This window comes from Zootoca vivipara, chromosome 12, assembly GCF_965207765.1.
Source record: "Zootoca vivipara chromosome 12, rZooViv2.hap1.1, whole genome shotgun sequence".
NCBI lineage: Eukaryota > Metazoa > Chordata > Lepidosauria > Squamata > Lacertidae > Zootoca > Zootoca vivipara.
Window position 1 is genome coordinate 15,079,577 of NC_142595.1, and position 11,676 is coordinate 15,091,252.

The 11,676-nt window shown below is 44.1% G+C and overlaps 1 protein-coding gene across 1 annotated transcript; it reads left to right on the forward strand.

The window, feature by feature from the left end:
• Positions 1 to 580: 580 nt before the first annotated feature.
• Positions 581 to 9,846, forward strand: LOC148683799 (vomeronasal type-2 receptor 26-like). Its single transcript, XM_088655806.1, has 5 exons — positions 581 to 603; positions 3,497 to 3,779; positions 6,827 to 7,101; positions 7,693 to 8,272; positions 9,826 to 9,846. The coding sequence occupies exons 1-5, from the start codon at positions 581 to 583 to the stop codon at positions 9,844 to 9,846; spliced, it is 1,182 nt and encodes a 393-aa protein (XP_088511932.1).
• The last annotated feature ends 1,830 nt before the right edge of the window (positions 9,847 to 11,676 follow it).

Sequence of the window (11,676 nt, forward strand, 5' to 3'; positions counted from 1 at the left end):
TTTTTGCCACTAGGGACCAGTCTGTGTGTCATGGATTGTAAGTTTTATGGGTCCACAATCTTATTGAACTTTCTCAAAGCTTCTCTGCAGCTGGGGTCATGTGACACTAAAGGTCCAAAACTCATGCTACTGAGCAGTTCTGTATCCTTTCTCTTTCTCTTTCTCCTGTACAATCTTCCTGTCTCTCTTGTTTCTCTAACTGGATACGCACTTTTGAGTTAAGTTTTGACTCTTGTAAGGGCATCCAGCAAGAATTTTGGACTTTATAACCACTCTTATACTTTAAGAACCTCAGTAAAATATTACTAAAGAAAGTCTGCTGCCTGCGTATCTTACTTTGGGCTCTGTATGGGAGCTGCACGGGAATTACTTTTCCACGTATCAGCTACTCTGCTATTTTCTGCCATGCCTTGGAGATACTGCACACAGGCATGAGCCAGGATTTCCCCTTCCTCCTACAACATCAGAAAATAGCTCAGTTGATTCCAAATCAATGGAAACCAGTTGATTCCAAATCAATGGAAACCAGTTGAAACCAAAACACGGTCCCAACATTTACCGGAAAGGCTCCAAGGCCAATATGCTAACGTTGAATAAAGACAGGTATAAGGCTACAGAGCAAGCTGTTGTGCCAGGCATAGCTCACCTTGGGAGGGAATTGGTAATCAGGCCTCTTGCTCTCCTTCACTCTACCTGAGAAGCACAACGTTTTAGGTCAGAGCTGGTTTCCTCATACTCAGACCACTTGGTTCTTAGAAGCCTCTCTTGCATTCCTATACCAATAATGTGAACTTCCAGCATTGTAAATAAGCCACGTTTTGCTGCCTGTGTTTTCTGACTGTTATGCGGAAAAGCACACGAACCTCGCCTTTCAAGAGTTTATAAGTACAGTGGTACCTCGACTTACGAATAACTCTACTTACGAATGTTTCAACTTACGAACAGAGCTCCGTCCGCCATATTGGATGCGGTTTAGATAGGATTTTTTTCAACTTACGAAGTTTTAGATAGGGTTGCTTCGACTTACAATTTTTTTCTCCCAATGCATTCCTATGGGATTCAACTTACAATTTTTTTCGACTTACGAATGTGCATTCTGAATGCATTAAATTCGTAGGTTGAGGTACCACTGTATTCCTAACTTACTGAATGTGTGGTCTTATTCTATGCTAAGGGAAGAGGGGAGTCATATTTTAAAGGTCTAGCAACCTATATTTCCACAGTTTAATTTGCTGCCTATTTTGTGATTTAAAATCTTGGCAGGGAATCTCTCACCAAAGAGTTTGTGCCCCAAACCTGGATGTTGGCATCCAGGACATTCTCCTTTGTTGATACCTATTTTTCCTTCCTACCAACCCAAAACACCTTCAAAACTCAGTCATTTTCACCATTCTTTTGTCTTGGCATAATTGTCAGAAATCTAATGAACTGGTGTTCAGGTGGAACATTTGGGGAGGTCAGATTAATCATTAGCACTGGTCAGGATTGATAAGAGACTGGCTAACTGTTCTTCTCTTCCTCATTACTGTTAATTCTGCATGCCCTTTTGTTGTCCCATAAACAGACAGAAACCACTTTGGATGAAACATCAGAAGCAGGGGTTGGTTGGTTTTTTTGGTCATTTTCTGAGAGCATGTTATTATCTCACCTATAATTATCACTCTCTGCATGGCTAAGTCTCCCTTGGATAACGTCTCAGTAGATTTCCAGAGAATACTAACCAATGTCAAAACATGGGTATTATAACCTCTTCCTGCCATTCTAAGCAAGGTAAAGGACAGAGGAAGAGGGAGGATTTTCACTTTTCTCTTAATCAAGTTATAAAATAGGATTTTAATCTGTGAATTGTTAGAGAAGGGCTGTTCATCATAAGGCAGAATATTGTACTGAGGGTGGTTATGAAGCAAGGTTCATGTGCTGGATGGAAATAAGGGTGTTTGATGAGAAATAATATGTGCTTCAGTATGCTGCTGTTTATTGTGCCCCTTCTCTTTCATCTGCTACATTTGGTGTGCAAACATACCACGAGTTGCACTGTCCATGATCTGTCCAGAATTCCACATGAATACTACCAACCTGGTCATCTTATTGTTGGCGGACTTGCTTCTCTTCTCTTTGCTCCTTTTGACGAAGAAAACTTCAAAGAAAGGCTAACTATCCATCAACTTCTTAATAACCTGTAAAGAATTCAAATGTCAAATAATCAGATGATACTGATATATCTCCTAGCTCTAGCCAGGCCTATTCAGAAGCTAGTTCCACTGATTTCAGTGTGATATTCTTCCAGGGAGATGGGGTGGGGGGCATTTACAAAGCTGAAGAGTTGGCTTGGAAGAAGGGAGATGCAAATCTAAATGCGACAGTGAGATGAGAGAGCCTGGTCTTGTTGATGTGTTCTCTCCTCCTCACATCCCACCAAATCTCTTCCAAGGAGAGTTAAACTAGGGGAGGATTCACAGATTAAACCTCCCTAGTTTAAGATCGAAAGCCCTTCTCTGTTTATCTGTTATTAATCTTCACCTCAGAAACTCTCATGTGAGGGGTCTTAAAGGTTCACCTCTCCTTTGAGGTGGCGCTCAAAGAGCCCCTGATGTTCTCATCTAAATCAGGCTAGGCGATTGTGTTTATAATTTATAGACAGGCCCTGGATCAGATATATTCAGACTGTATTCACCTGAAGGCAGTGATCAGTGAAGAAATGTCAGTTAACTGTCAGCTGGGAGAAGTTCTGAGGGAGGTGTCAGTTCTGATTGAGCAGCAAAGATCAGGTTTTCCTGGAGGAAAATGGCAGGACACATGGTGAAGTCTGAATGAGCCCTGCATTAAGCTAAAATGCTACTCAGTTCTTACCAGAAGAACATTATAAAAGTAGATTTCTAAATGAGCTCAGCTGTCCAAGCAAGCAGGAACATAATCTGAGGAGTTTGCCGGTCAGAGGCAGACTGTACCTAGCTGCTAAACCAATTTTTGAATTAATTGGACAGAAGTGGAGGCTTAGGGAAGTTGGTATGAGATAAAAGGCTTTAGAGGCTCGTGTCAGCAAGAGTGTCTCTTAGAACTTCAAGAAGTGTTGTCAAGTATATGATGGACCCCAAAGAAAACATCAATATTCCATTATTGGAAAGGGGGGAATTCAAATCAGTTCATATTTAAATGTGAATCTATAAAAAAAAGTTGTTCTAAAAATATAACAAAAATAATACACAGCCATCATTTGAAATTCACACTTCTCCAAATTGTTCCATGCAGTTCTCCAGCTAAACAATATAAACAAAAATGAATATCTGGAGGTAAAGTGTTGCTAAAAATGCATATATTAGTGTAAGTGGAATAGAAGTGGAATACAATGCATTCCTATGGGGAAAGTATTCTGCAGATATGTGTATATTAGGGCACAATTTTCACTGAAATACTGAAGAATCATAAAGAAGCCCATTTAAAAAATAATAATGCATAGCATATCTCCCAATGATACAGCATAAAATTCTCATTGCAGTATTGTGCCAAAGAACTACCAGCATATCCTGGCCTTGGTATTTGCTGTCAAGGAGATCAATGAGAACCCCAAGATCTTACCTAATATCACACTGGGATTCCACATCTATGACAATTACTTTGATGAAAGGATGACCTACAGGGCTGCTCTGAACCTTCCCTCCACACTTATACCCAACTACAAGTGCAACATCCAAAAACGCCTGATGGCAGTTATTGGGGGACTGGACTTTGATACCTCCGTCTACCTGGCAAACATCTTGGGCATCTACAAGATTCCCCAGGTAAGATGCTTCCTTGGGGATTTCACACATTCACCATGATGTTTTCTGTTCAGAAAGGATTTGTATAATAGAGAAATAGTTGTGAGAGACAAAGGAGAGTGATCCAGCCCTTCACAAAAAGTGTTCCCAGTGTGCTTGCACAGTTAAATACAATGCATAGCATCAAGCTGTCAGGTAGCATTAAGCCATCAGCGTAATAAAAACATGTCTGCCATTCCAGGTAGCCATTCCAGGTAGCCATTCCTCTCCCCCACTCTTAGGCACACTGGCCATTTATCTCTGCAGGAGGTCTGAGCAGTGTCTTCTCTATCTAGCTTGGTGTCTCGGGTTCAGCTGATGATGGCATCCCAATGGCAGTACTGAAAGAAGATTGAATGGCAGGGCCAGTCAGTTTCTATCTCAGGCAGCAGAATGTCTTGGGTCTCACTCACAGATCCAAAAAATGTGATGGTATGGGGGAAGGCGGTCCTTTAGACATATGAGTTCCAGGCAATTCACGGCTTGTAAAGATCAATATTCAACCTTGAAATGAGACTAGTATCTATCCAAAAAAATTCCTGGCAGGTGTCTTCTGTACCAACTGAAGCTTCCAGCCCCCCCCCCCCAATACAGGCTCAACCCATTTAATTGAGCTGGAGGGGATATGGCATGGACTGGTGGAACCTTACTGCAACTCATTGCGAACTGGGGATCATACCAATAAAATGTTAAAGGGAACCTAGAGTGCCATCAATAATCTTGTGGTGGTGAACTTCTTTTGAAAGTCATGTGCAAGCAAATAACGTTTTCCTATTTATTCTTACCCACTGGCAAGTCAGCACACCGCAGCTGCCAGTCAATTTCCTGAAACAGGGGAGGTTGCCCTGTTTCCATCGGAGGCATTCATCTGCAGAATATTTTCATTCCCAGCAGTAGCTGGAGGAAACAGCAGCTGTAGTGGCTGAGGGAAAGACAGCACCATGCCTTAGGCAGAATCAAGACCACTGCAGATCTCAGGGAGTTTCCAGTCGGTCACTGTTGTTTTAATAGGAATCAATCACATACCCTCCCAGAAAATGTTGTAGAAATAAATAAGGGTGAATATTGAACATTGGAAATTCTCTTGGGACACCGACTGCTGGCTTTTCATCCATTCCTCTCCCTGTGAAGCTGCCAAGGATCATAGCCTCCAACATTTCTCGCGTGAAAATAGGGACATCCTATTCCATAATAATATTTTTACTACGCTATTTATACCCCACCCATTGGACTGGGTTGCCCCAGCCATTCTGGGCGGCTTCCATCATAAAAACATAATAAAACATTAAACATTTTTTAAAAACTTCCTTATACGGAAGTGTCCAGATGGATTGGGCCATCCAACATTTCTCTGATGAAAAGAGGGACATCCTAAGGAAAATTGGGACACTGTGGGATCAATGGGGGGAAACTGGGGTGGCTGCTGTAAATCCGGGACTGTCCCTGGAAAATAGGGACACTTGGGTCTGCCACTGTATTGCATGCCAGGGAGCTGCAGGAATGTAGTTTTCCTCAAGTGGTTTTTCCAAAGGAGAGTGCTGTAGCAGCCATGGAGAAGGGGAGAGTGAAGTGAAAATACCTCCTCCCCTCTCACCCTGCCAACACATTTGTTTTTAAACGGCCTTGGTCCAGTATACCTGAAGGAGCGTCTCCTCCCCCATCGTTCTGCCCGGACACTGAGGTCCAGCGCCGAGGGCCTTCTGCCAGTTCCCTCGCTACGAGAAGCCAAGTTACAGGGCCTTCTCGGTAGTGGCACCCACCCTGTGGAATGCCCTCCCACCAGAGGTCAAAGAGAACAACAATTACCAGACCTTTAGAAGGCATCTCAAGGCAGCCCTGTTTAGGGAAGCTTTTAATGTTTGATGGATTTCTGTATTTTGGTGTTTTGTTGGAAGCCGCCCAGAGTGGCTGGGGGAACCCGGCCAGATGGGCGGGGTATAAATAATAAATTATTATTATTATTAATATTATTATTTACCACCACAGCCATTATAGAGGCACACAAGCCCAAGACCCTTTGCTGTCTGAGGTAAACCAGAAAACGATACCCCTGTCGAACTGCAGTTCGCTAGTGCTGCTGAGTTAGAGCATGGATTAGGAAAATCCGATTCAGGGACAAAATGCAGACCCCAAAACACTCTCCAGTCCTGCTCTCCCGACCCCTTGAGTGAGTTGGGTATTTTGTTTGTTTGTTTTACGGACTGAAAAGTGTCTTGGGATAGAAAGAAGATGTGATGGTGGAAGAGTGCTTACCTAACCTCGCTTCCTTATCCATACACACTTAAAAACATGTACAGTGGTCCCTCGGTTTGCGACTGCAATCTGTTCCGCGGAGGCGGTTGCTCGCCGAAGTGGCCGCTCGCCGAAGGCATGCTTCTGCGCGTACGCGAAGCGCCGATAAAGCGTTTCTGCGCACGCACACGCTGTGCAGATTGCTTCTGCGCATGCGCGAGCTGCGCAGATCGTGTCTGCGCATCCGATACCGCGGAACCTGGATGTAAACACTTCTGGGTCCGTGGTGGTCGCTCGCTGAAGCGGTCGCAAACAGAGGTAGGTGTAAACCGAGGTTTGACTCTATCCAAATTTCCTTCTGTCGACAGACACCCTCTCACCATTGCTGCATGGCCTACTGGTTGGAGACTGAAGCTGCTCTCCTGCAAAGCTGGAAACCTGCCTAACAGGAGTCAGCTGCCCACACATTGTGGCACTTGATGGGGATTCTGTGTGTTAGTGGTTTGAGAGAGGAAGGGGAGGGAAGACGCCATGAAATCAGGAGCTGAAATGCTGAGATGAAGCAACGTGAAAGAAATGGGAGAAAAAAGCAGCAACACAGAAAGGCATAGAGGAGAAAGTGGAGAAAGTAAAGGAGTGGGGAGGAAAGGAAAGCAGGAGTGCAACCCCCCCCCCAGGTTTGTGGAACCTGCCTTCTTAAGGCAACTGGCTCATTTTGCCTCCTGGGTGGGCAGGCCCTGGATGCACATACTTATTGCTTCTGCATTTATAGATGTTGCTCCTTTATTTCCTTTTAGCTCACGTATGGCTCCTTTTCTCCAGAGGATGATGGTCAAAGCGAATCCACTCCCTTCTACAAGATGGTGCCCAATGAAGCCCATCAGCACACTGGGATTGTTGAGTTACTTCTGCACTTTGGTTGGACGTGGGTTGGGTTGCTTGCTAGAGGAAATGAAAGTGGGGAGAGATTTATTCAGGCCCTGAAACCTCTGCTCTCCCAGAAAGGTATTTGCTTGGCCTTCGCAGAGACAAACCTGAGAACGACATACTTGGCTGAGTATTATGACATGTATCTCCACTGGATCATGGGCGTACCCAGGATCAAAACTAGGGGGGGGCAAGGGGAGGGGCCAAGGTACGGAAGGGGAGGGGCCACAAAGTGGGCGGGAACGACGAACTCGCACTCCGCCAGGCTGTGCCCCTCCCTAGAAGCAGGGCTGGTGGGCGGAGGCGGAGCCCAGCCCAGCGGAGCGCGAGTTCAGCGTTCCCGCCCGCCGCACCGCGTTCTCTGGTTCCCCGCCGCGCTTGGCCTTGCCAGAGGGCGCGACGGGGAGCTGGAGGGAGGGCGCAGCGCGGCGGGCGGGAACGGCGAACTCGCGCTCCGCCGGGCTGTGCCCCTCCCTAGAAGCAGGGCTGGTGGGCGGAGGCGGAGCCCAGCCCAGCAGAGCGCGAGTTCGGCGTTCCCGCCCACCGCGCCGTGCTCCCTGGTTCCCCGCCGCGCTTGGCCTTGCCTGAGGGCGCGCCGGGGAGCTGGAGGGAGGGTGCGGCGCGGCGCGGCGGGAATGGCGAACTCGCGCTCCGCCGGGCTGTGCTCCGCCTCTGCCCACCAGCCCTGCTTCTAGAGTAGGGCAGCTGCCCTAACTTGCCCCGTGGTGGGTACGCCCTTGCACTGGATCCAAATTTATCAAGCTATTATGGAAAGTAAAGCCAAGGTGGTGGTTGTCTATGGCGGAACAAGGTCCATGCCTATCTTGCGAACAATGGCAGCACTTGCTGAATTGGAAAATGTGACCAAAACATCTGAGGGGAAGGTGTGGATTATGACAGCACAGCTGGAGTTCACAGCATTAACCTATCAAATGACCTGGGATATTCAAGCCTTCCAGGGTTCCCTCTACTTTGCAGTTCATTCAAATGTGGTACAAGGATTCAAATCCTTTCTTGAGGCACAAAATCCCTTTGAGACAAATGGAAATGGCTTTGTCAAGCAGTTATGGGCACAAGTCTTTCTTTGTTTATTTCCAAAGTCCAGTACAGAGGAGCAGCCCAGTGGAACCTGCACTGGAGAGGAGAAGCTGGAAGATCTCCCTTTGTCTGGCTTTGAGATGAGCATAACTGGTCACAGCTATAGTCTCTATAATGCTGTCTATGCCATAGCACATGCTCTACATGCCATGTTCCTGCCTGGAGCCAAATATAGGGTAGTGGTGGAAGGAGAGATGCAGGAGATTCAACCTTGGCAGGTAATGCCTAATTCAAACTCCACATTCTCCCCTTGTGTGCAGAGAAGCTGCTCATTAAGTAATAGCACAGTGAAGTATCAGACCATCTTGCTTTTTTAAAAAAAACAAAAAATTATTTGTTTTTACTAATTCATTCACATGCATAATACTATTACAAATATTAAAACTTGCACAAGATTCTTCCGAATCTCAATATTTCCCTCCTCCCCTCCGTGGATTCTTTAAATAATGTTTTAAACTGCATATTATAAATCCATCTAATTTATCATCCTCCATTGTATCCAAATTATATGCATCATTTCAAGAGTTATTTAAAGCCTGACAAGTTCAAGTGTTTACATTGGTCTTTCAATTACAATATATATTTGTCCCATTCTTTGTTGAAGTTTTGATTCTCCTGATTTCTGATTTTCCTGGTTAATCTTGCCATCTCTGCATAATCCAATAGTTTCACCTGCCAGTCTGCCCTAGTAGGTATCCTGTTGTCTTTCCATCTCTGGGCAAGAAGCATCCTTGCAGCTGTTGTAGCACGCATAAACTGTCTTTTCAGTTCCTTCAGTATCTCTGCACCTACAATTCCTAACAAAAAGGTTTCTGGTTTTTAACAAAAGTTATTTTAAACCGTTTTTTAAATTCATTCTACAGTGGTACCTCTGGTTACGAACTGAATTTGTTCCGGAGGTCCGTTCTTAACCTGAAACTGTTCTTAACCTGAGGTATAACTTTAGCTAATGAGGCCTCCTGCTGCCGCCGCCCCGCTAGCACGCGATTTCTGTTTTCATCCTGGGGCAAAGTTCTTAACCCAAGGTACTACTTCCAGGTTAGTGGAGTCTGTAACCCAAATGTTTGTAACCCGAGGTACCACTGTATATCATTTCCCAGAACTCCTTTATCACTTTACAGATTCACCACATATGATAAAAGGTGCCTTCCTTTTCCTTACATTTCCAACAAACATTTGAACTTGTCCTATACATTTTTGCTAATTTAGGTAAAGGGATGCCTGACCGTTAGGTCCAGTCACAGACAACTCTGGGGTTGCGGCACTCATTTTGCTTTACTGGCCGAGGGAGCCAGCGTACAGCTTCCGGGTCATGTGGCCAGCATGACTAAGCCGCTTCTGGAGAACCAGAGCAGCACATGGAAACACCATTTACCTTCCCGCTGGAGCGGTACCTATTTATCTACTTGCACTTTGACGTGCTTTCAAACTGCTAGGTTGGCAGGAGCAGGGACCAAGCAACGGGAGCTCACCCCGTCGTGGGGATGCGAACCAGCGACTTTCTATTCGGCAAGCCCTAGGCTCAGTGGTTTAGACCACAGTGCCTCCCGCTAATTTACTAATTTGCTAATCTTGTTGTTGTTGTTTAGTCGTGTCCGACTCTTTGTGACCCCATGGACCAGAGCACACCAGGAAATTATTTTTCCAACCATTCTTTCTCAAACCTTGATAGCTTAGTAGCAAAACCTATTTTAAAGACAGAATTCAGCTGGTGATACTGTAACCAATCTGTTAAAAGATCTCTTATGTCCTCAATTTTTTTCAATTTCAGCTGGTGCCCCTCCTCTCCTAATAACTCCCTATATGTCGCCCAGCCTTTTCTCATACTCAATTTCTTCACAGAGATTGCTTCTAATGGGGAGAACCACCATGGTGTTTTCTATTCTAGCTAATTTTTATATTTCTCCCATACCACATATAATGATTTTCTTATTACAGTACATGGTTTAGGAACATAGCTGCCAAGTTTTCGCTTTTCTCGCGAGGAAGCCTATTCAGCATAAGGGAAAATCCCTGTAAAAAAGGGATAACTTGGCAGCTATGTTTAGGAATCCTCTGTGTACCTTAACTTTTGCATACCATAGATACGCATCACAAACAAAGCTGTTGGCATAACCCTCCAAATCCAAAATATCTGTATTTTGTAATGTTATCCATTTCCAAAACCAGCAAAGGCAGGATGCCTCATAATATAATCTTGAATCTGGAAGGGAAAAGACACTCTATCTTTAGAATATATTAATAGTTTACATTTATTTCTTCCCCTGCCATATAAATTTTGAAATATCTCTTTGCCATTCCTTAAAGGGCCCTGCCCCACTGATCACTGGAATCGATTGAAACAAAAACATTATTATTGGCAATATGATCATTTTAATCACAGATATCCTTCCCAAAATGATAATCTTCCCACGTACCTCCAAATTTCTTTTTATTTCTTTCCACATAGTTAAATAATTATCCTTATAGACATTAATATTCTTTGCTGTCAACAAACTTCAAAATATTTAACCTTTATATCTATTATCAACTCAGTGGTATTTTGTAGTTCTTTTTTATTGTGTTCTCTCATGTTTTTCACCAGCATTTTCGTTTTGCTCTTATTAAGCTTGAAGCCTGCTACTTGGCCAAATTCATTAATCTTCTCCAGGACCCTCGGTAGACTTACAATCGGGTTTTCTACTGTTATCACAAGGTCATCTGCAAAAGCTTTAGGTTTATATACTTTATTTCCCACCATTATCCCTTTTATTTCTTCATCGGATCTTATATTTTGTGTCAGTGTCTCTAGTACTAAAATAAACAGTAATAGCAATAGGGGACATCCCAGTCTTGTTCCTTTCATTATTTTACATCTTTCCGTTATTACATTATTCACAATCAGCTTTGCCTTTTGTTCTGAATAAATTGCATCATTTCCTCTATGAAATGTCTCTTCAAAATCCATCAGTTCTAATCCCCCCCCCCAATAAAAGTCCAGGAAACGTTGTCAAAGGCCTTCTCTGCATCTATAAACGTTAATGCCACTTGCTTATCAATCCTGGCCTCCAGATATTCTATTAAATCAATTATATTTATCATTTTATCCTTCACCTGCCGGCCAAGAAGAAAGCCAGCTTAATCTTGATGGATGAAATCCTTTAAAATCTTTTTCATTCTATTTGCCAAAATATTGGTGAATAGTTTGTAATCATTATTTCATAAAGAGATTGGCCTGTAATTTTTAACTGACAATAAATCTGGAGCTTATTTTGGAATCAATGTAATATATTCCTCTTTCCGAGATTCTGGCAGTTTCCCTGTATTTAATATTCCATTCATTATATCTTTAAGTGGTTGTGGCAGAAAATCTTGTACTGTATTGGCCCGAATATAAACTGCACCCAAATATAAGCTGCACCTTTAAGATTGGAGGGGGGGGAGAGAGAAAGGGAAAATACCTGAATATAAGCCGCTTCATTCCTCGCTGCTCCTGATTGCATACTGGGGGGTGGGGAGCTGATCTGCATTGCCAGTGGCCTTATCCCTTCCCAGCCTCGGGGGAGAGGACGTGGGACTATGCACAGGGCAGGTGCTGCTTTGCCACGCTCCTGGCGCTGTTTGGCCCATGATCCTGGCTGCA

Bases quoted from the DNA above. Each gene is read 5' to 3' on its own strand.
- LOC148683799 (XM_088655806.1), top strand. From the start codon at position 581: ATGCTAACGTTGAATAAAGACAG. The intron at 7,102-7,692 runs TCTCCACTGGAT...GGTGGGTACGCC, and splicing joins GCTGAGTATTATGACATGTA to CTTGCACTGGATCCAAATTT. The intron at 8,273-9,825 runs GTAATGCCTAAT...TTTCAATTTCAG, and splicing joins AGGAGATTCAACCTTGGCAG to CTGGTGCCCCTCCTCTCCTA.